The 25,014-nt window shown below is 42.1% G+C and overlaps 2 protein-coding genes across 2 annotated transcripts in view; one reads left to right on the top strand and one right to left on the bottom strand.

Moving 5' to 3' along the window:
• Window positions 1-25,014, bottom strand: part of wasb (WASP actin nucleation promoting factor b) — a 126,467-nt gene that overhangs the window by 89,531 nt on the left and 11,922 nt on the right. The gene's annotated exons all lie outside the window — the stretch shown is intronic.
• Window positions 5,173-24,973, top strand: LOC140362832 (semaphorin-3F-like). Its single transcript, XM_072449064.1, has 17 exons — window positions 5,173-5,326; window positions 11,063-11,223; window positions 11,324-11,386; window positions 11,478-11,597; window positions 13,375-13,468; window positions 13,571-13,690; window positions 13,816-13,958; window positions 15,141-15,255; window positions 15,342-15,411; window positions 16,519-16,663; window positions 16,749-16,971; window positions 17,559-17,647; window positions 17,724-17,765; window positions 21,158-21,315; window positions 21,389-21,456; window positions 22,351-22,478; window positions 22,566-24,973. The coding sequence occupies exons 1-17, from the start codon at window positions 5,224-5,226 to the stop codon at window positions 22,962-22,964; spliced, it is 2,241 nt and encodes a 746-aa protein (XP_072305165.1). The 5' UTR covers window positions 5,173-5,223; the 3' UTR covers window positions 22,965-24,973.

Here is a 25,014-nt window from a genome sequence, read left to right on the forward strand (position 1 = left end):
AAGATAGTGGCATTGTAGTCAACCTGTTCCATTTGGCTGGCAGAATATCAGTCCCACAAGTCAATTTGGTTTGATTTGTTTCACTTTTACCGTTCAAAAAACCCATTTACGTGAGTGCACAACCTATTTATTTAGGAGATAAGAAAAATACATGCAATAAGAAGTGTTAATAATAATAATAAGTGTTTCAAATGTGATAAATCCCTGTGTCCATATGTGTATAGTAAAAATAACGTTTATTTTATTTAAAACGTAAGCAGAAAACACTGAGACTGTTATATAGATTATATAGTGACAACGTGAGCGCAGCACTAATAGGCCAGAAAACTAATCTCATATAATCAGATTAACCAATGGAGAAATAAAGTGTGTATTTATACATGTACAATCTGTTTTTATGAGTGTTTAGCCTTTAATTTTCTCATTATATATTTCTTATGTGTTGCAATGTGTTTTTGAATATAATAACATTTTGGAGTAAATGTATATTGTTATGATAATACTGGTAGAACAAGCAAAATATGTGTCTATCATGTGTCATACCAGTTTGTAATTCAGCTTGTTTTTAGACTACATTTGAGAAAATTAGACTATGGAACGATCGTCTCCTCTATTATTGTTGGAACAGTCTTCTCTTTATGAATGGAAAATACTGCCATGTATAGAACTAGTCATATTGGAATTTGCAACCTTTATTTTATGTGTTTGTCCTTTTGTGCTTGACCTCTGTGTCATTGAATCTTTTTTGGGAATGGACACAGTTTGAAAGAAAATGAGTTTGTGCTTTGTGGGCTTTTTTTTTGTTTTGTTTTACTGACAAACCTGTTAAAAGTGTCTGCCCCACTAAAAAAATGTCACAAAGCAAAGTGTTAAAGGTGAACCATGCAACTTTTCTGATGGGACGTCCAAATGTCATTGGTTCGCCTGCATGTTCCAAAGTATGGCATTCAATTCTTGATGTGGAATTCTGACTGAAAGTGCAAGCCAAGTGCAAACAAGACACAAACTTCCTCAGACTCAGATTGCACAAACCACCTTCTTCCTCATCTCTGAAAGCCCTGATGCACAAAGTTTAGAGATTTTACACTAGACGGCCCATTTTTAAGTACACAAATCACATGTTTTGTCCGTACGCACACTTTATCAACGACATTCTCTGCATTTATATAAAAAAAAACACACAAAAAAACAAGCGTGGTCACCTCTCCACTGATCTGCCCCATAACATGTGCCACCTGCTTGTCTCCATGGTGCTAGATACATTTAATGCCATACAGCGAAGCGTCCAAGCAACGTAATAACATCTCCATTGAGACAAACAATAGACAAGTGACATAATATGCTTTTCTGTGCAATCATCCTGAAGCAAATGCCCATGTTCTTGTCTGAGAAGAACGATCTCTCTGGGACAATAAAGTAGATTGGCTCGACTCATCCAAACAAAGCGATGATAAAAGTTAAATTTGGCCTTGTCTGTGGTAAACAGTGCTGCTCTTCCTCTCGGATCATCTCAGCAGCTGCCCATGTGTTTATTTGAATGTTCTCCTTCACAGGGCTCAGAGTATAGGCCCTTTGTGGATCCACCGTGCACCACACTGCGTCAGTGCCTGTCCACAAAGACTGTAATGATGAGAGGTGCTCTATAGAAACGGCTTTAATTGAACAGGACTGATGCCTTTTTACTACTGAGCCCTGTACCCCCCCGTGCCCCCCTGTGCCCCCCTCCGGCTCCGTTACTTTGTCACTGTTGTTGCGCGTCCTGGCACTAGGCACGGAGGAATCCCAAGAATCTGTTTCGGCTGACTTGACTCTTATGTGGAGCCAAAGAGTGATGGTGACATTGTGCAATGGCTATAATAGTGGATCATGTTTAAGAATAGGCCGCGGGGCTCTCGGTTCATGAGAAAAGCATTTGGCACCGGAGCGGTTACGCGGGGCACGGACGCGTCGCCTTCATTCAAACCACTTGAAGGAGGAGGAAACGTATTAGCATGACATATAATTGGGGGTAAAACCGTGTGTGTGGCAGTGACGGGGTTAATCATACCCATATGGTGCACCGGGAGGTTTCCGATGCTGCTGTGGGCCAAGAACAGCCGAGAGGGAGGCAGGGGAGGGGGCAGGACAGACCGGAGAGGACAGCGGGACACAGACGCTCCAACACCTGCAACCTGCTCGCTCCATTTCCACTCCAAAAGAAAAGGATAAACTACAATCAACTTTTTCAAAAGAACATCGATTAAACGTGAGAAGAGGACACGCAGTAACCGTGAAGTCTTAGTTGATTATTAGTCTTTTGACTTCGGGATTTATACGCAACTGGAGAGGTTCAGCCGCGGCTCCGGAGGCTCCAGACGCGGGGGGAATGTAGCGCAAACCCAGAAGAAGTTTGGCTGGATCGGACCGAGGCTGGACAGAAGTGGACCGGGCATAAAGGCAGAGTTGGGAAAAAGCACGGTAAGACATTTTTTTGACGTCTGCGCGGCTTAACTTTTAACTCGGATTCGGTTACTTTGTAGCGGAACGTGAATGAGTGGTCCGATGTGTGGATGTGGAGTTCACAGGTAAGTCCCAGCTCCAAGCACTCAATCAAAGAGGCATTCATATTTTTGTGTTTTTTAATTCACAATACAACTGGTTAAAAATGAACAAAAAGTTGTTATAAGTCATCGCAAATCCCGTTACGCATAACCTATTTCTTATTTTTGTCTCATGATTTAACCATCATCACCTATGGCCCAGATCGTTGTTGCTCTTGTGCATTGTGTAAGCTCTTTCCTTGGGATGGTTCATCTGTTTTACAAATCATTGGGGACTTCTGTGGAAGCCTTCATGCTCTGTGCCTCCATCCTCTCAGATTTTCCAAATGTATTCCAATCATTTCTCGACTTTAGACTCAATTTAATAACAGGGGCATGGTCAGGTCGTGCAGATGGAGCTGTTCTAAAGATTAGCTTTCATTTGAAGATGGACCTTCTACCTCTTTCCTGCTAAACTTTGACTCATTTATCTCCTGCAGAAGCGGAGTAACAGACAAAAGCAGAAAATTATTATATGGAGTGAGAAGGAAACATTGCATTTTAATATCACCAGGTTTCTTTTCTCCAAAATGTTGTTGTAGTAGTTATTGTTACATTTTTTTACATGCTATGATTTATGATGTGCTCATTTAATTATTTTGAATGAAAAGCACAAATGGGATTTCACGGTGTAATTGCCTCTGATGCGATGCACATCATTTTAGAAAGATTACAATCATGCCACACAGTAATCAACGTGTTTGAGCTTTTCCTTCATGTAAAACTGTGCAACACTCTGACTGATGGTCCTCTTGTTCTTCTGGTGCTCAGGGGTTTGCTTTGTGACCTGGTTTAGACCTTGTGTAAGATTAAGTTCTGCTGCATGTTAATCTTGGTTTCACCTGAAAATAGTCCTTAGTTTTGACCTGACAGTTTTTTTGCTCTAAAGTGAGCAGCAAAAACATAATGGCCCATGTTTAGTCTTCAATATTCTTACTTTAGTCATGTAGGGTTTGTTTGATTGAAGTGGAGATAGTTATATACAAAAACAAAACTGGTTTAGGGGTAAAATTACCTGGTTATTCAGCCTTTTTACACCTTGTTTCACCCTTGACATGGGTTTGTTCCTTTGGAGTGAAGAGATACAAAAACTAAATTGTGTTTTTGGTTTATTTTGTAATAATTTGTTTTTAAATTTAGTACTTACTACATAACAAAACCTGTTTAGGGCATAGACCTGGTTAAGTCCTGTTTTCATTCAGAAAGGCCAATTACTTCTTTATAGCAGCAGAAATGTCTTGATTCAAAAACACTGTCCAGACGACACATTAGAACAACTCCTGGACAAAGAGTTACTCTGGCACTTCAGTTTGATCCACCCACACTTTAGACATAATTCAGACATGGGTATATACCTTGTCGTGAGTGATGTTGGGCTGAAAGAAATCAAATCGAATCGCAATATGACTGGACACAATCAGGATATCGCAAAGTAACATCATTTCCTCCACAAACACAATATCTGGTGTTATTCTGCACTAAAACAGCTAACCCTGTCATTTAGATCTGTACAAACATCTTCACATGTGATTGTTTTATTACAAACATCTTCACATGTGATTGTTTTATTACAAACATCTTCACATGTGATTGTTTTATTACAAACATCTTCACATGTGATTGTTTTATTAGTTTCTCAATCAGAGGTCTATTTCGTGCTTTTTGTCAATTCTCTATTTGAAATGTGGACTTGGAGCAGAATCCAATTATCAAAACATAAATCACAAATCTAATCACAATCTCAATACTGGGCAGAAAAAATGTGTTAAAAATGAGATATTTTCCCCAGATTGTGCAGCTAGAGTGGGGTGTGGCTTGAGGGAATAACTCCCTTCAGTCCTCTGCACATTTGGGAGCCACAGGAGAGCCGCTCTGCACTTGTCCCACAGAGAGGCCCCTGGGTCTGGCTTATAGCTGCCCAGAGCACACCTTCAGAGCAGCTGTTTAATGCATGTTATGGACTCAGCTTTTAGTATTCATAATTTATATGGGATCCTCTCCGGCAAAGTGCAGATGCATAATAAATGGCTGAGTTAAGGGCTAACAGTTAGGCTACTGTTTGAACTTAAGTGTCAAAGATTGTTTTGAGGAGGACTACCTGTTTCTTTGAACTGTCACGTCCTCCAGTCTTCTCCTGCAGAAAATTCGCTGACGTTCGATGTTGAAAACCCGAGTCGGATGCACGGGGAATCACTGATAGGCGTCTGAAACTTGTTTTTTACACTTCACACGAAAAAAGTCAATAAAATCTATGAGTATGAAAGTCTAATAAGCTGATTAAAACGCTTCAAGGTTGAGGCAAAGACGAGACTGCATTATTCTTGTTTTTCACATTTTTCCATGGGTTGCCTGCGCTTGTTGAAAACTACTATGCAGTCTTAACACATAGGTTTGCTCTTTAAATAAATAATAGGGCTGTCTTCTTTTCCACAGCAGGTGTGAAGGTTTGGAGGTTTTTGCATCTCTGCCAAAGTTGCCTTTTGGAAGAGCTCCAGGCCCAAACTTGTGATCAGCGAACATCATAGAAAACCTCTCCTTCTTTCTTATTCCGTCTCCTCTTTCCTCGTGGGGAACGCTGTGATAATACTTCATTCCTTTTTGCTTTTTTTCCATCCAGATTTAGATCTCTGTGGGTTATACCTGCATGACTGTTGCCATGACAGCGGCTGGACTCCTCCTCTTGGTCGTGTGTGTGTGCCGAGGCCTGGCCCTGCAGTCGGCTCCCAGGGTCCGACTCTCCTTCAAAGGTGAGGTCCGACACTGCCCACAAATGACAGGATTAAGGGTTTTTGTATTTTCTTTTCATTCATGAGGCCCAGTAATATTCCCTCTCACTATGGGTGGCGTAATTGGTCCACCGGATCATTTTGCGGTTAATCGAGGGCGTTTCCTTCTGAGCAGATGTGGATAAAGAGTTCACAAAAAAAGATATGTAATCGGCTCTTTCGGTAAATCTATGTTTTTGAGATATTTTTTAGTGCCATAAAAAATATTTCATCCCTCTGCAATTAAATGCGCTGAACTTTATTTTAAGTGGTTTAAAGAAAAAGATCTGTCCAGGGCAGAGATGTTATTTAAAGGCTATTGTTTTTTGACATGTGCCACCTGAGAGTGCAATGCTTTGATTTGAATGTAAAAGATACAACACAAGTAAAGCTGTTTTTGCAAATTCACTTTTATTTTAAACAAATTAAACAGTATCTTCACTAAAAAACATTCACTTGACTTGATTTGTCACGATACAAAAATGTCAAAGCTCAAGATCATTCTTAAAAGCTTCAGGTAAAGTCACATTTTGTCCAGTTTATGGTAATTGTTTAGTATTGATTTTTGTTTCTATTTAAAGAAATCTATCCTGACCATTTCATCACTTAATTATTCTTAAATCTGAAACATCTATTTATTTGCATAATGTCGACAATAGTCATTTTTTTTGAGGGTCTAAAAGGAAAGTGAAAGTTCTACAATATTTACCACACATTAAACAGAATAAAACATATTGGTTCAATATTTTATGTCTCCTTTTATTAATCACCATTTTGACCACTGCTCTTGCGAGGCTGTTCCTGTATGACGGGGAGATATTATAGATATTATATTCCTTAGGGCATAAGCTGGTTTATTTCAAGTCAAACTGCTGTTCAATCATCAACAGATCATTGTTTGACTTCACCAACTAAACACGGCAATACAAAACAGGCTTTTTTTTTTTTTTTTTTTTTTGCATACCTCTAATACTGTATCAGATTTTCATTTTTGTAAACGTTTAAGTAATCAGAGGAATTTGTCCCAGTTTGAATGAGGTTTTATGAATAGCCTTGATTCTGGTTTGACCTCCGCTCTGAGTCTGTATCCCAGGAAGTCTATTTAGAATCATTGGTGCAAATGAGGCTCAGGGGCAAAATGGAAGCTGCACCATTTTAAATATTTCAGCTGTGACTACTTTTCTATTCAGATTATCGATATTTATAGTGTCGGGCATTTGCACTGCGCTTCCACCTCTATAAGAAATCCCTCTGATAAATACCTTTAACACTCAACTCTCATGAATTCAAAACAGTACTTGAATTTTCACAATTTTACTTAAGTTGCCACAAGTCAGACATGTTTAATTTTCAGTGAACAAAATGCACACATTTATTTCAGCAATATGGTGCAACACAAAACAATGAATAATGATTGTAAAATATAGTAAAATGGTAAAGTTTTATCCAAATTCTTTGTGGAACTCGGTTGAAAGATTATACAGTTTTGTTTCGTCACACGCCACAATTTTTCTTACATTAGTAATTCTCCGTTTTCCCACTGTTTTATAGTTCAAAATTTGGATTAGTGGATTTGCTTTTGTGAATGGGTCTGATTGTGGCTGGACCTCAGGCTGGGAGATTTTAGTTTGGAATCTCACAAATGCACAACTAAAACTGCAATAAAAGAAGTAATAGAAGTGTCATTTTCAGCTTGCCATTTTCAGCAATACCTGCCTGTAATTTATTTCACCTTTAACTTAAACGCAGAGCTGTGCAATTGATCAGATTTTAATCATTACCGAAATGCTTTGGTCATTTTAACCACGAGATCCACATCCGATCCTCTGTCAGCACAAGCGTGTGTGTTTGGAGCAGAGTTCAGAGTTCATTTGGAGCAAAAAATGGCAATGATTAAAAGTCTGTATCATTTATTTTCAAGAAATTCATTTTAAAAGCCATTTCAATTTGATTTAAATACATTGTTATGATGGATCAATATGTAATATATATAAGAAATATACCATTATAGGCAGCTCCCCCAAGGTTTCCATTCATCCAATCGAGGATATGTTGATGTAAATAGATGCCACACATGAATCTTTATCGGCTTTTGTTATGAAATGTGCTGTTTTCTTTCTTTATTACATCCCTTGTTGTAATATATGAGCTAACCTAAACAAAATTGGGTCCTTTCATTGAGTGAATTGTCACTTACAACATTTATTTGTGTCAAATTGCTCAACTCAACATCCACATATCAATACAAAATGAGAACAAGTTCTTCAAAACTCAAGGAGCTCGATATTGCCTTTGTTGTTGTTGCAATTCATCAAATCCCAGGTTGAATTTATTAAGAAAAGATCATTTCAACCCTGTCTCCACAAAGTAATATCGCTTTGCCTTGTAGTTTAGACATTTTAAAAGCATCTGATTCCTTTTGTTGGATTAACAGTTCATATTTCAGTCTTCTCTCTCGTGCTTATGCTGCTGGATGTGACCACTCATTAAATATCTGTCATTTAAAACCCAGTACATTTCCAAAATCGTTCAGCCCTGATCCCAAATGACAGTGTTGAAATGTCCCAAACAGTTTATTTCTTTGCTTTTCCTTGTTAGTCACCAGCTCTGGCCCTATTTCCTCTCACACATGTAAAGAGCTTATTTCCTGGCCCATGCCAAACAGAACGCTCCTGGAAACAAAGGCTGGATGTTACGTGTGACTGGTGCCCTCCAAACGCTGCCCCGCCCTCTGCCCCATTCAGGCTGCTGTTAAATCATCTGACACTATGACACAATATATGCAACACCTGAAACGCCGTCATAAAAGCAAAGTGATATTCGAGGAGTTAAGTGTTTAGCCCCAAGGTACAAATGGTGGTGTGGATTTTCCCTGGCACGGTCTAATAGCGGTTCAAATATGCACATGGAGGCTTTGTTCCAAAACAATGCGGGCGATTACAGTTATCTGGGCATTGCTGTGTCACACACCTGAAGAACATGTGTGAAAATAAATGCAGGAGTGAAAGAATTTACAGCATTCTTTTGGCAAATTAAATCGGATATGTGTGGGGCACGGCAAAAAACGAGACCTTTTTAAGAGCTATATGTGACAGTAACAAAATATCATGATGAATTATAACATTCTTTGCTCTGAATGTGTTGTTTTGTTGCAGCAACAGAGAAAGAAACATGTTATTAAGCACTTTTATATCTTAATTATTTAGACTTTAACAGTATAATTCAAATGTATAAATGTACAAATTGTACAATGCTTAACCACAATATCGTAGTAAGTATCGTACCACATCGTGAGAATATCGCAGAGAGAAATGCACACATCGTTACATCCATGTTTATATGTTTTGTCAGTTAAAGGTTCACTCTGGTACTTTTCTGCATTCTTCGTTGGTTGGATTACTCCACAGTAGCATTAAACCGCTCTATCTCCATGGAGACAGGCAGTAACACTGCATGATTTTCAAGGTATTTTTGCAATAAAACCACATGATAAATGCTCAGTAGGTTTAATGCCGTACTGTGGACCATTTCAGGCGACACGAATAACATCTAACATCAGGAAAAGCAGGTTACATTGTGCAACTTCAAGATTTATTTAACTCAATTATTTGACGTATTTGATTGTTTGGATGAAGAATATATTTTCATTTCAACGTGCCAAGCAAAAATAGTAATAGTGTGTGAAAAATTATCATTATAGTCATATCTCAAATAATCAATCATACTCAACAGGAAGATATTACTATTGGAATGGGAAAATAAATCCTAGTGGTTGTGAAATATCTTAGAACATGAGGCTTATAAGAAACTTGATCCACTCACAGTGTTTACTTGTCAAAACCTCTCAAAAAAAGTTATAATTCATTCCCATGTAACGGCAGTGACGGCTGTGTCAGTTTCAAATATGTTGCACATTATTGATGAGTCAACAGTCTAATTCTTTTTTTGGATCCCATTGAGACAAAAAGCAGATGTTTGTGTTTTTTATACAGGAACATACACACATTTGTAGCTCACAGTAATAACAGTGCAGTTTAATGTGACCCTTGACACCAATCCTGCCTCAGTAAACAGCTTATTTGCACTGTGTTTGTGCAGTTTTTTTAAAAGCAGGTTTAGTCTTGAACTTGATCTTGTTCTTCCTTGTAAAAGATTTAACATCCAGGATTTCACACCTGTAAAGGTTGTTTTTACTGGACTTGGGAACTTTCTACGTTTGTGTAAACCAGTGTCATTCACAGAACGCTCCCTTCCCCCTAATGCCAAACAAAAAGCAGAAAAGTTGAATTTACTCCCCAACAGTTTTATGCCGCTGTGAGGATTTATTGCTCATTGTTTGTGACAGTGAGTTTCTTTGTTCCTGGAGACGCCCGTGGAGGAGGTTTTTGGGGCGCCCGAGGCATGTGATCTCAGAACGAATGGCCTCAGCCTCAATGACACACTGGCAGCACAGCAGACAGCCATCTTGTATTGTCTCATGCTGTTGCTGGGAAGCCTTTCCAGTTATACATACTTCAAAAGCTCTGACCGCCTTACAGATAATTAGTCAGCATTGCTAGACAGCGTAACATGCAGGAAACACAACCCGTAGAAGTGTGTGCTTCTTGCCGCGCTGTCACCGGTGCAGGCGCAGGTCAGAGTCTTAGTGACAGTGTGTTGGTTGTAACATGAGCTGGTCCAGTGATGCCGCTTCAATCGAATGCCGTTCCAGTGTTTCCCTGCTGTATCAGAATGCTGTCAGGGGATAACGGATCGCTGGATGTTTAGCAGATGATGGCAGTGCATTGTTGGTTATTTTTGGAGAATGGACACATGTGAAGGTGTGGCGCTGCTACATTTAGCCACTTCATTCAATCCACTCTGGCCCAGTGGACTCAGTGGACTTGTTATCCTGTTTTTATTGCTGAGGAACAGAACCGGACCTGGCCTCACCTCCAAGACTCCATCCCGCCTGGGCCGGAGATCCGATTGCATAGTTTATTTCAGTGGCACCTTGACTGCATCCTGTTAACATTGACCCCAAAAGGGGAAGATGGCTGCCACTTTGATGTAAATAAAGATTGCTCTTCCTCTTGAATCCTTGTAAGCCCGCTTCACAGGCCGTCTGTGGACATTTGTCATGATATAAGCCTGCTGTCTTTAGCCGGCCTCCTCCATGTCCCAGTGAGCACATATGGTGGACACTATGTTGAACACGTCGCAGATGTGTGGGCTGATTTTAATACAAGACATATTTCATGTAGCATTGGAAGTGGTTACGCTCTTCAGTGTGCTACAAGCAGAATCCATTTGTCTTTGTGGCAGCTGCTCAGTTGAAAATGGTTAAATCTGGGCTTTTAGCAGAACAAAACACAGGAACGTTTTCCTCTGTGGAGCATGTCTTAACAGGTTATGCTCTGCTGAACACAATCCCGATCTTAAGAATTAGTTCCCAGTTCCACTGACCGTGTATCCCCGGGGACCTGCTTTCACGTCCAAGCGGCATGTGGTGTCTCAAACTCAATCAGACGCTGACATGAAATATTGAGATCTTAAAAGCGAATGTATTCCTCAAAATGCTCTTGGTCGAGCTATATTTACCCTTGGCACAATTCTCTTGAAATACTGGGAGAATGAACTTGTTCAAAGGACAATAAGTTCATCCTAATTAATTCATTTGCGCTCTTATATTTGAAATGGTGGAACTAAATATCAAAGTGCTTTTCTTTGTTTCCACAGAGCTCATGGACACTCGGGCGGCTCGACCCTTCAGTTTCTCCTTTAACACCAGCGACTACCGCATCCTGCACATGGACCAGGACCAGGGCCGGCTTTACCTGGGCAGCCGCGAGTACCTTGTGGCTCTCGACATGCACAACGTCAACAAGGAGCCTCTTATAGTGTGTACAAATGCTTTCTCGTTCTTAAATCCAAGCTGCTATTTGCTACATGCTCTAAGTCTCTTAAAGCGAATAATCCAGCTTTTCTTTTGTAACACAGATCCACTGGCCGGCGTCTGCGAAGAGAAAGGGAGAATGCCAGATGACGGGAAAGGGAAAACAGGTACATTCATGTTACATCCTGCTCTTTCATGTGTTGGACTGGCACATTGGCAGGACAAATGCAATATGTAAGTGTCTTTTTTGTTCTCCAGGGTGAATGTGCCAACTTTGTGCGCATGATTGAGCCGTGGAACCGCACCCATCTTTACACATGTGGGACTGGAGCTTACCAACCCATCTGCACGTTCATCAACAGGGGCTGGAGAGCAGAGGTACAAGGAACTACACTGCTCTTAGCCTGACAATGTATTTCATCTGGATTTAGAGGTGGGCAATATGTCAGAATTATGATATTGTGAATGATGCAGATATGGTATAAAAAGAGTTGACAAAAAAGCTTTTAAAGAAGGGCATAATGTGACCTTTCTGCACAAAGCGATTCATTTAACAGACATTTTACATTCAAATACATTCAAAGTAATTTTATTTATTTTCATTTATAAAACCTTTATTTAATCAGGTAAGAACACAATGAGATCCAGACTTGTTTTGTAAGTGTGACCTGCACAAATCATAAAAACATTTACGCAATCAAGAGACATTCAAGAATGAATAAAAACAGAATTTACATTTAAAACCACAGACAATTTTTGTGGGATTATTTTGTTTTTAAAATCAAGCAAAAACCCTAAGCGAGACTAGTTTTCTCAACCTTACGTCCGTTTGAAGGGAGTTCCAGGGCTCGTCCAGTCGGCCCTTACACGAGGTAACGGCAAGCTGTACACATGACGCTCTCTGTACAAGGTGATAACTATGAGCACAGCCACAAATGCTTTTATTCACTAGAATGACCCAGAGCGTGAACCTCCGAGCACCAAGAGGGCCACCTAACCATGGCACAGTGATGTACGAGCCGACCACATCCTGTTACAAAGCTCAAAGCGCTACAATACACTTTGTTTAGAGATGACACATGTAACAGATGCAGTAATGTAGAGAACACCGTTATTATCCGGGGCGGGTAAAAAGATGACCAACTGTGGGTTTGGAGGGTAAAACAGGCTTTATTTTGATATTAAAACCAAGTTTAAATTTCAACTTTATCAGGATATTGCCCAAAAAACGTTTTTTTGTCGTATCGCCCACCTCTATCTTAATGTCAGTTTGAAAGATTTGCTCTACTATTTATTCTATCATTTGTAATGCTAGATATTGTTTATGCTGTTTTCATGTATTCTTCCTCATTATCTTCATGGAAAAGTTTTTGCTTTGCCTGGAACGTGCCACAGTATGACATTAAACCATCTTGCATTTATTCAATGTTCAATCCAATCTTTTTATTGCTCAAAAACTGTCAGCGGGGGACAGTAAGAATGCACAGATTTGACCTGTAACTTGGCCTAAATTAGAATATTAGAATATAACAATAATAGAATAATAACATTTCTATTCACCTGATTCCGCCCCGCCCACTTTTGCCTCTGACAGCTACAGAGTTGCACTTTGGTACGATGTTTTGGCTTTTCCTGTTGAGCGGGACTTCCGTTCACTTTATTGGAGAACGAGGGGAAAGTATCACCGCTAAAAATATGACATTAAGTAGGTTGAGTTGCACCAACAAGTCAAAGGTGCACCGTCTGTGTAGAACGTACTTGCTGTTGAGATCGGCAGCTTCATATAAAATAACATAACCGGAAGAAGGGCCACAATTAATGGCGGAATAAGGAACTTGGAACCTGGAATGAGGTAAATGGGCACAAGCAAGTAGCAGTATCTCACCAGTAAAGTTACACAGTGCACCTTAAATACGAATCATATCCCCAAAACCCTAAAATTCAGAATCCAATTGCCAGACACATCTGTAACATGAACCTTTCTGCCCACCCCAGGAGAGGAATTCACAGCTAATGCCCCACTACTGTATAGCCCTGGGACACTTTGTCCTAATAAATATTTCAGGCCGACAAACTGGGACAGTGATTTGTTTATGATTTTTCTTCTCGTCCCTGGTGAGGTTTTCAGCTCTCTATTTTTACTCTTACTCTGCAGGACTACCTGTTTCGACTGGTCCCTGGCTATGTAGATTCGGGGAAGGGAAAATGCTCTTACGATCCCAAACAGGAAAACGTTGCAACTCTGATCAGTAAGCAGAAAGCAAGCATGCAATACTTTAAAACCATACATAAAAAAAGTCTTTGAACATCAGCTGCACGAGTCACGTTGTTTTTTTTTTCTGTCTTGGCAGATGGTAACCTATATGCAGGTGTCCATATAGACTTTATGAGCACAGATGCGGCGTTGTTCAGGACGATGGGCGGGAGGGCAGCCATCAGGACTGAGCAGTACGATTCAAGGTGGCTCAACGGTAAGTGCGGGGTGTGCCAGCAGGTAAAATGCCTTCTGATTACAGGCTGCAGCGCTCCTTCATTTCATCTGACAGCCACCTCCCTTTGCTCGAGCGTTTTCTGCTTTTTGTTTTCATCCCCACAGAGCCCGTGTTTGTTCAGATCCAGCAGATACCTGACAGCGCGGAAAGAAATGACGACAAACTGTACATCTTTTTCCGCGAGAAGAGCCTGGACTCGAACGGAGCCAGCCCCAGCGTGTTAGCGCGAGTGGGACGAGTGTGTCTGGTGAGGCACATGGTTGGCAGTGAGAAATGATGCATGGGTGACATACAGCAAGGTGCAAAAAGCCTCAGCCAGGTTAAAAGGAGTTTTAGGGTTTGTACAATGAATGGTGTGGAAAAGTACAGACAAAGTGCATTAATAATACACAGACCACCACAGAAATATAATTACACAATCGTGAACATGTAGTTTAGGAGATTTAGGCACAGGGAAAACACTGCCTCATCATTTCTTGCTTTGCTGTTCCATAGAAAAGCCCAGAAATATATATCAAAAAGAAAATTCCATGCATTTGTTAAATGATGGATAAATAGGGCTGAGGATATATTTGATGCATTATTGTAGTGTAATTATTGATGAGGGATTAAGAGAGCCTTGTCTACAATGAACGATTATTCCTTTGCCTTCAGCGTACAAGTACAGCATTAAAGTGGCTACTTTAATGAGCTTTTACTTTGTTACAACAGTGTTTACTTATTGTTATTGTTGTGTTAATCCTGTATGTCCTGCAATGGAGGCTTAGAGCTCAGGAAATTCCTGTGTTTACCTACCCCCTATCCCCGCCCACATCCCTGTACTTTACTGTGATCATTTGAAAAATGAAGATGCCACACGGGTTCTAAAACGTCACGTACCCACTTAAAAAATATAAACACATGTAAATGCTCTTGTTACGGTGAAATGTCACTGTGAAGAGGCGGGGCTTATTAGTTCTGCAGTTCTGAATGTACCAAGACGTTTTTGATCAATATTGCGGTTTACAATGAACAAAATGTAAAATTATCATCTACTTATGTTATAGTGCAATGATAAGTACTTGGTAGAAAAAAGCATAATATGTCTCCTTTAAATTCATCTATTTTGCGATTCAATTACAGGTGTTTTTATTGTTCAAAAATACCTTGAAAAACATTTCTTACATGTAGTTTAAGTATAATACTTTTATTTACTGTAGAACATTCAAAGCAGAAGCAATAACATCTTATGGAGACAAGCAGGTAGCGGACCCTCCACCAGAACAGTTAAATAGTGCACCTTTAACTTTAGGCTTTTATTCAATTTGTAAGCCTCTAGAATGTTGTGATGTCCTGTTAAACCCACAAAATGATCCAAAAGTACAAAATCAATCACCATCACTAAAACCGTGACCTAATTCCTCATTCTCTCTCCTTGTTTGTGATGAAGAATGATGAAGGTGGCCAGAAGTCCTTGGTGAACCGTTGGACCACGTTTCTCAAAGCCCGACTTATCTGCTCCGTGATCGGGGAAGATGGAGTGGAGACGCGCTTTGATGAACTGCGTGAGGACACAATAAAATAAGAGCAGCACTTTAATCTGATGGGTGGGGTGCAGCCGCATTGATTCCTTGGCTCATTCTTCTTTCAGGGGACGTGTTCATTCAACCCACTCAGGACGAGCGCAGCCCCATGGTGTACGCGCTCTTCACCACAGCAGGGTAAGTGTTAATAATGCCGCTGCAGGCTCCTTCCATATTGCATTTTTTTTATTGCATCCATATTGTGGCCTATTTATGCTTTAATTGGATGGTGTCTTCGAGTCCTCTTTTATTACCTGATTAAGTACTGTACAAAGTAGAAACAAACAAATCTGACAAAAGTTGTGTATTTTTGTGTGTGTGTGTGTGAGAGAGAGTGTGTGTGTGTGTGTGTATGTGTGTGTGTGTGTGTGTGTGTGTGTGTGTGTATGTGTGTGTGTGTGTGTGTGTGTGTGTATGTGTGTGTGTGTGTGTGTGTGTGTGTGTGTTTACATTCCCAAGAGAATTCTGATCTGAACTCAGTTAATTAGCGGATTTTTAAAATAACTGTTGTTGTAAAATAACTCCTGTCCTTCTTCAATGTTTGCCCTTTTCTTGCCCATAATGTTCCTTGTCAACAAACAGAAAGAAATCTCTGGTAGTAGTAGTAGTAGTAGTAGTAGTAGTTTGTCTGTTTTCCTGTGGCCTTTAAGAGGTAAACAAATCATCTGCTTCTTCAGAAAGTTCACGCTTGAGTGTGATTAGTTACATCCAGCTGTCACTCACTCAGAGCATGTTCATTAAAGCTGAGAAGCTAGAAAAAGGAGCATCACCATGACAATATCACCACAGGGACGAGCTCGCGATTAGATTTGTGTCTCTGTATTGTCCAGCCCTAGTTACTTATACTTATATACTCACTATACTCACTATACTAAAGACAATAGGCCAACACAACTGCACTAGTTACAGTCGCTGATTAAAGAGTTTTTGGCTTGTGGGAAATACTATTGCGAGAAGTACTGTTTTACAAGTACACATTATGCACATATTTGTACTGTGAAGTAAATACAAATGTGTGCTCATATTACACATAATGTAGATCCTCACGCATATTTACAGATGCACACATGAATACTTGAAGTACTTGTAATGACCAGATTTCTGAGGTCAGTGTGTCTCTAATGCCCCTCCAACTACTGTATCTCTCTGTAATCATATGTGTTTGTTATGTAGTAATGATATATGTTTGTTGTGTAGTAATAGTATGTGTTTGTTGTGTAGTAATAATATGTGTGTGTTGTGTAGTTCTGTGTTCAAGGGCTCTGCAGTCTGTGTATACTCCATGTCCGACATCCGTAATGTTTTCAACGGCCCCTTTGCCCACAAGCACGGCCACAATTACCAATGGACCGAGTACACTGGCAAGATCCCCTACCCTCGTCCCGGGACGGTAAGTGTTCCCATAGAGTCCAAAAGAAAGGAAATACAAAATAATGCAAGTGTTTCACATGAATGCACCGTGCCTCTTTTTACAGTGCCCTGGAGGAACTTTTACTCCTGGCATCCGCTCCTCCAAGAACTTCTCAGATGAGGCTGTGAATTTCATCAGGGCCCATCCCCTCATGTTCCACCCTGTGTACCCGATCCACCGGCGCCCCCTGGTGGTGAGGACAGGCGTGGATTATCGCTACACTGCGCTCGTGGTGGACCAGGTCGATGCAGTAGATGGACGTTACGAGGTGCTCTTTTTAGGAACAGGTGAGGAACAGGACGTCTTCAAGAACTGTTTTCACTTGTTATTTAGATATGTTTCATCCCCACAACAAAACACAGAGCACCAAACAGAGATTATTTAGTTTTTCTCAGGTAAATATGTGGAGTGAGCATTTTTTAAGTTGTGCATATTTTGAATTCCTTACCAAGGCTATCTTTTTGTTCTCTATCTTCTATCTTAATGTCAGTTTGAAAGATTTGCTCTTCTATTTATTTATTATCTGTAATGCAAGATAGTGTTTATGCTGTTTTCATGTTTTCTTGGTTATTGTCTTCAAGTGTTTGCTTTGCCTGGAACGTTCCACAGTATGACATTAAACCATCTTGCGAACCATCTAGTGAAATTTTACCCTACTTTTACCATTGGGTATTATTTAGAGTGGTCCTTTACCATAAAAAAGACATTTACACATATGATTAAAAATACATAAAATTATGTATACAAAGATTAATCAAAATCTTTGCATTATTAGGAACATTTTTTAAGAAGAAACACTATTCAGAATAATATTTAATCAATGAATATAATATGTATGTTTTTTAATCTATTCTTGTTTTATCCCTCTTTTTAGATCGAGGAACTGTACAGAAAGTGATCGTTCTGCCTAAAAACCCGACCAGTATGGAGGTGCTGACACTAGAGGAAGTGGAAGTGTTTCGAGTAAGTCATATTTTTATTGCAAAACAGATATAAAACTGTTTAAATATATTACATTTATTGATTTTTCCATTTTCAGTCTCGAGCTGCTGTCAAAACAATGAAGCTTTCGTCGAAAAGAGTAAATATTTTTCCTTTTTTTAATTGAGCTGTTTCTTGACAATAAAGAAATCATATCAATGGGTTTCAGAGCAATGGAAAATTGAAATAGCAGTTAATAAAAAAAATCATCTATCATTTCAATAGTCAATAGTCGCCCTCCCGTGGGCCCACCACCCGCAGGAGGATCCATAAGGGGCCGGTGCAGAGAGATCTGGGCGGCAGTCGACGGCAGGGGCCTCGGCGACCAGATCTCCAGACACAGAGACTAACTCTGGGGACATGGAATGTCACCTCGCTGGGGGGGAAAGAGCCTGAGCTTGTGCGGGAGGTTGAGCGATACCGACTAGATATAGTCGGCCTCACCTCCACGCACAGTTTGGGCTCTGGAACCCATCTCCTCGAGAGGGGCTGGACGCTCCACTTCTCTGGTGTTGCCCGCGGGGAGAGGCGGGCTGGTGTGGGCTTGCTTATAGCCCCTCAGCTCAGCCGCCACGTGTTGGAGTTCACCCCAGTGAACGAGAGGGTCGCGTCCCTCCGCCTTCGGGTGGGGGACAGGTCTCTCACTGTTGTGGCGGCCTACGGGCCGAACAGCATTGCAGAGTACCAGGCCTTCTTGGAGTCCTTGGGAGGGGTATTGGACAGTGCACCGACCGGGGACTCCGTTGTTCTACTGGGGGACTTCAACGCCCACGTGGGCAATGACAGTGACACCTGGAGAGGGGTGATCGGGAAGAACGGCTTCCCCGATCTGAACCCGAGCAGTGTTCAGTTATTGGACTTCTGTGCTAGCCACGGATTGTCCATAACGAACACCATGTTCAAGCACAAGGGTGTCCATCAGTGCACATGGCACCAGGACACCCTGGGCCGGAGGTCAATGATCGACTTTGTTGTCGTGTCATCAGACCTCCGGCCGCGTGTCTTGGACACTCGAGTGAAGAGAGGGGCAGAGTTGTCAACCGATCACCACCTGGTGGTGAGTTGGATCCGCTGGCGGAGGAGGAAGCCGGACAGACTTGGCAGACCCAAGCGCATTGTGAGGGTCTGTTGGGAACGTCTAGTGGAGCCCTCTGTCAGAAGGGTATTCAACTCGCTCCTCCGGGAGAGCTTCTCCCATGTCCCGGGGGAGGCTGGGGACATTGAGTCCGAGTGGACCATGTTCTCCGCCTCCATTGTTGATGCGGCTGCTCGGAGTTGTGGTCGCAAGGTCTCCGGTGCCTGTCGTGGCGGCAACCCCCGAACCCGGTGGTGGACACCGGAAGTAAGGGATGCCGTCAGACTGAAGAAGGAGGCCTATCAGGCCACTCTGGCTTGTAGGTCTCCGGAGGTCATCGACAGGTATCGGCGGGCCAAGCGAGCCGCGGCTCGTGCTGTCGCAGAGGCAAAAACCCGAGCCTGGGAGGAGTTCGGGGAGGCCATGGAGGAGGACTATCGGTCGGCACCAAAGAAATTCTGGCAAACCGTCCGGCGCCTCAGGAGGGGGAAGCAGTGTCTCACCAACACCATTTACGGTGCGGGTGGAGGCCTGCTGACCTCGACTGGGGATGTCGTCGGACGGTGGAAGGAATACTTTGAGGATCTCCTTAATCCCTCAGTCACGTCTTCCGAAGAGGAAGTAGAGACCGGGGACTCGGAGGCTGGCTCATCCATCACCCAAGCTGAAGTCACTGAGGTTGTTCGCAAACTCCTCGGTGGCAGGGCTCCGGGGGTGGATGAGAGCCGCCCTGAGTACCTAAAGTCTCTGGATGTTGTAGGACTGTCTTGGTTGACACGTCTCTGCAACATTGCGTGGCGGTCGGGGACCGTGCCTCTGGACTGGCAGACCGGGGTGGTGGTCCCTCTGTTTAAGAAGGGGGACCGGAGGGTGTGTTCCAACTACAGAGGGATCACACTCCTCAGCCTCCCGGGTAAGGTCTATTCCAAGGTACTGGAGAGGAGAATCCGACCGATAGTCGAACCTCGGATTCAGGAGGAGCAGAGTGGTTTTCGTCCCGGTCGTGGAACACTGGACCAGCTCTATACCCTCCATCGGGTGCTCGAGGGCTCATGGGAGTTTGCCCAACCAGTCCACATGTGCTTTGTGGATCTGGAGAAGGCTTTCGACCATGTCCCTCGGGGTGTCCTTTGGGGGGTGCTCCGGGAGTACGGGGTCCGAAGCCCTTTGCTCAGGGCTGTCCGGTCCCTGTATGACCGGAGCAGGAGCTTTGTTTGCATTGCTGGCAGTAAGTCAGACCTGTTCCCAGTGCATGTTGGACTCCGCCAGGGCTGCCCTTTGTCACCGGTTCTGTTCATAATTTTTATGGACAGAATTTCTAGGCGCAGTCAGGGGTCGGAGGGTGTCCGGTTTGGGGACCACAGGATCTCATCTCTGCTGTTTGCAGACGATGTTGTCCTGATGGCTCCATCAAACCCGGACCTGCAACATGCACTGGGACGGTTTGCAGCCGAGTGTGAAGCGGCTGGGATGAGAATCAGCACCTCCAAATTCGAGGCCATGGTTCTCGACCGGAAAAAGGTGGCTTGCCCTCTTCAGGTGGGTCGGGAGTCCTTGCCCCAAGTGGAGGAGTTCAAGTATCTCGGGGTCTTGTTCACGAGTGAGGGAAGGATGGAGCGTGAGATTGACAGGCGGATCGGTGCAGCGGCTGCAGTGATGGAGTCGCTGCATCGGACTGTTGTGGTGAAGAGGGAGCTGAGCCGAAAGGCAAAGCTCTCTATTTACCGGTCGGTCTACGTTCTGACCTCACCTATGGTCATGAGCTTTGGGTAGTGACCGAAAGAACAAGATCGCGGATACAAGCGGTCGAAAAGAGTTTCCTCCGCCGTGTGGCTGGGCGCTCCCTTAGAGATAAGGTGAGGAGCTCGGCCACACGGGGGGAGCTCGGAGTAGAGCCGCTGCTCCTCCACGTCGAGAGGAGCCAGCTGAGGTGGCTCGGGCATCTGTTCCGGATGCCTCCTGGGCGCCTCCCTCGGGAGGTGTTTCAGGCATGTCCCACCGGGAAGAGGCCCCGGGGAAGACCCAGGACACGCTGGAGAGACTATGTCTCTCGGCTGGCCTGGGAACGCCTCGGGATCCCCCCGGAGGAGTTAGAGGAAGTGTCTGGGGAGAGGGAAGTCTGGGAATCCCTGCTTAGACTGCTGCCCCCGAGACCCGGCCCCGGATAAAGCGGCAGAAGATGGCTGGATGGATGGATTTCAATAGTCTTCAAAATATCACAGTAAAAGAAAACGTTGAAACCCATGAATTACCTACTGTATGTAAAATAAGAAGAAATCCAAATTTGCTAAATGAACTCCAAAACAGAAATCTACCCACATTAGTTTGGTTTCCTAGTCCACACGTTAAGCCTTGAAATGTGTACACCTCAGAATGTTTTCCTAAGCTGACCCACACTGTCCCCTGTGTTTCTTCAGCAACAGCTGTACGTGTCGTCGGACGCAGGGCTGACACAGGTGTCGCTGCACCGCTGCGGAGTGTATGGCCGGGCCTGCTCCGACTGTTGCCTTGCCCGGGACCCTTACTGCGCCTGGGACGGGGAGAGCTGCTCTGCATTTACCCCGTCCACAAAGAGGTCAGCAGCTCAAGTTCAATCTGCTCTTTAGGTCAATACGTTCCAGATTCCCCTCATGGATTTGTTTTCTCAGGAGGAGCAGAAGACAGGATGTAAAACACGGAGATCCGTTGAGGCAATGCAGGGGATTCAATGCTAAAGGTGAGGCACAAACGCTTTGGAGGTTTCAAAAGAACATGTTAAGTCAAATACACTTTTATGAGCTAAAGGAATATGTTATCTTATCTTATAACAATGTTCCCTCATTATTAGTTTACTTGTTTTTAGATGGATTCTTGCATGTTTGAGTATTCCTATATTGTCCTGCTTATTTACACCTTTCCCCTACCCCCGCCCACTTCCCTGTATTTACTTCACGCTCTTCAAAAATGTCAGATCCTGGCTCATACCTGTAGGGTTAAATATGTCACATTTTCCAACAATAAAAAAAAGTATATGAATATCTGCTGTTTGCTACAGTGAAATGTCACCACGAAGAGGCTTATCACTTCTACAGCTTTGAACAGTTTTCTTACATAACTTAATATTGTGCTTTACAATTAATACAATGTAAAATAATCATCTATGTACAGTATGTGGTTTAATATTTTAATATTTTATAAGAATTACCTATCTTTGTCTTTGGAAAAATAGACACGTTCATGTCCAATGTGCATTTAAACTTTGTAATGGTTAGTTATTCACAATTACAAAAACATATTACTTTATGTTAAAGTTGTTGATTATCAATGTAGAAAGTTGAATTAGCGCCTCTCAAAAACACTCTGAGATATGATGTATCTTCATGATGAATATTACTAATATGAGCCAATGAAACCCCTGGTTTAGTTGTGATGTTTTGCTCTTTTAAAATTTGTCTTTATTAATTCATTTTATTGATACTTGATAGGGACAGTGCATATCAAAGAGCATCTGCAATTACAATATAAATATCCTAAATTACAAAAAGATAACAGAACAGTAAATACTAAGTAGAAGCACAACGATATTCCTCAGCTTTAAATCAGTGAGACTTCTCCGTTGGGTGTTTTACAGTGGAGAAGCGGCTGAAGGAGACGGTGCAGTTTGGCGTGGAGGGCAGCAGCACGTTCCTGGAGTGTCAGCCGCGCTCTCCTCAGGCCACAGTCAAGTGGCTTTTCCAAAGGGAAGGCAAAAGGAAACTGGTGAGCAAGAACACTGACATTTAACTTGGCATTGCATATTGAAATTTTGTCCTTTATTTCAAAGTGATTAATATCTTTCTCTCGCAGCTGAACAGACTTGGGGGAGTTTTAAAGACCAACCACGGAATCCTGTTGAAACTGCTCAACCAATCGGACGCCGGGCTGTACCACTGCCTGGCAACGGAGAACAACTTCAAACACACGGTGGCTCGTGTCGCCCTCCGCATCCTGGACCGGGACATCGTTTTAGCCCTGACCGGTCAAGACGAGGAGGACGAAGAGCCCAAAACGCGCCACCCGCCTCACCCGCAGCAGCACCCGCCTCACCCGCAGCAGCAGCCCCTCTCCTCCACGCCGTTCCCCCCGGAGATCAGACTGATAAACCAGTACTGCCAGTCGTATTGGGAACAGCTCAGCCCCAAACAGCAGCAGCGGAAACGCACCAGTCGGAGGCACACAGAGAGCCAGGACCAGGGCTTGGGCTAGAACCAGGCTAGGACCAGCATTTTGGACTGAGACGGACCCACGCATGCTCATGTCTCACCCCCCAAAGGAGACGCCTCATGCTGTCCATAGAGTACTGTCCGTGGTTTTATATGTGTCAGATCTATCCAAAATAATATATGTAAAGATTTGTATATTTGATTTTTACTTCGACTTTTTATTGTTTCGCAGGTCAGGTTTATGGTGTTTGATAGGATTCATTTGTGGTTGATGTTGCATGAGATTGAAATCGACATCACTGGTTAAAACTTTGGTCAAACATTGCCAAAAAATATACCGTAAATACAGTATATCAATGGGTTTTGGCTTCCTGCTCGTTCAAAAGATGATTCTGGGTCCATCGTTCGTTCTTCTTTGTGTAGTTTTGACTGGGTTAGATTTAATTGCTTAAATTGAGGAGAATATTTAACTTGTTTGGTATAATTTCTTACTCTTTCAAGCGTGAAATAAAAACTGACAATGCGGTAAATGAGTAAATTAAATGGGATAACGTGTCATTTTCTCATCCCATTGCCACTTCTTGCAGCTTCTTTCTACTTCTCAACCGTCAACAAAACACTTTTAAATACTCACTCCAACTCAGCGGAACAACGACATTTTTGTGCAAACAATGAACTAAAACATAGATGGGATCAAATGTCAAGTGTTTTCATTATGGTGGTTCGTGTGGTCATGTTTTTGAGTGTAGTAAAAGGTCGCACTTTACTTCCCAGCACATAAAAGTGTCCTAACTAAAATATATTTAGTTATCACCTGTAACTACCACAGTAACAATCACGTTTAAGTTTGTCTGGGCAATTTAATAATCAAACTTTTTATAAAATCCAGATTCAATAGTTTGAAATTGTCTGTGATTGGTGCGTTTAGTGCTTTTTAATCGAGATGTCAAAGCCAATCCTCTGTTTTTTGTGTTGATGACACTTTGTTTACAGAAATATGATCATTATATTATTTGACCTATTATATTACCTTTGATGTGAGTGATCGGATTTTCCTTCTGATTCTTCACATCAGAGCAAAAAAAGTGTAAACTAACGTGGGAAAGTCAAAGACAAAAGAGAAACTGTTAAAGATTTTAAAATGTAGTTTAACGTTCACTACACTTTGTCTTTTAAACACAACAGTTTCTCTAAAAATGTACGTATTATTGGCACTTTCTCTTAAACACATCGGGTTATCTAATTATTCCAGTTCAGATTTCTCTCTTTCTGGCCATGTAAATGCAGCCACTGATTAAAGGTTCATAAAAATTATTTCGAAAGCCATTATCATGTATTTTGAACTAGAAAAAAATCAAATCAAAGCAAAAATCAGGATCAGTTAATTCAAAAGGGATAAAAAAGTATAATTATTTTGCCATATCAGGCCTACTTTTTAGTTCCATGCCATTTCCATCCTATTACTACTGCCATTACTGTGCTGTGAAGTAAAGCGCTGCCTGGTGAATCGTTACGAACAAAACCCACAGCTGGGACTTATTTAAACTAAATATAATATATTAACTGCTAATGTAAAGTGGTGATGCTTTTTTCACTGTGTTGCAATAGTATGATAAGTAATGCTGCATGCTAATATGTCGTAAGTTGTACATTTTCCTGTCTCTCTTCTCAGTCGTGGTGGTGTTTTTGTACCGTTTGGTTAAGCTAATTCCATTGGATGTCGTCATCGATTGCCGAGTTTAAACTATGTATCGCAGGCCGTGTTCTTCCAGTTATGCACTTTTATTGGTGGTGGATTTTTGAGGGAAGCCGGGGATTTTTTTGCACATTGGAGAAATCGCTATAGGAACCTATTTTTTATTTTTTTTCGTTTGTAAATTGTGCTTTGAAATAGGATTGGAGCTGGTCCAGACCGTTGTAGTTTTCCTTGTTGTGTCTTGTGCTGTATTTGCAGGCATAAAAGACTCGAATTGTGCCACAGTTCTTTTTGAGTTCTTGTCCTGCTAAATCCTACACTGGAAACGATCACATAAACGTCTGTAAATTCTCAAAGATGACGCGTTTGCCTTTGTTTGTCCATTTATTTTATTCGA

Source organism: Eucyclogobius newberryi, unplaced genomic scaffold (genome assembly GCF_026437365.1).
Source record: "Eucyclogobius newberryi isolate DKJ021-1_F unplaced genomic scaffold, fEucNew1.0.hap1 SCAF_17, whole genome shotgun sequence".
Classification (NCBI taxonomy): domain Eukaryota; kingdom Metazoa; phylum Chordata; class Actinopteri; order Gobiiformes; family Gobiidae; genus Eucyclogobius; species Eucyclogobius newberryi.

Bases quoted from the DNA above. Each gene is read 5' to 3' on its own strand.
- LOC140362832 (XM_072449064.1), top strand. From the start codon at position 5,224: ATGACTGTTGCCATGACAGCGGCTGGACTCCTCCTCTTGGTCGTGTGT. The intron at 5,327-11,062 runs GTGAGGTCCGAC...TTGTTTCCACAG, and splicing joins GGTCCGACTCTCCTTCAAAG to AGCTCATGGACACTCGGGCG. The intron at 13,959-15,140 runs GTGAGGCACATG...TTTGTGATGAAG, and splicing joins GAGTGGGACGAGTGTGTCTG to AATGATGAAGGTGGCCAGAA.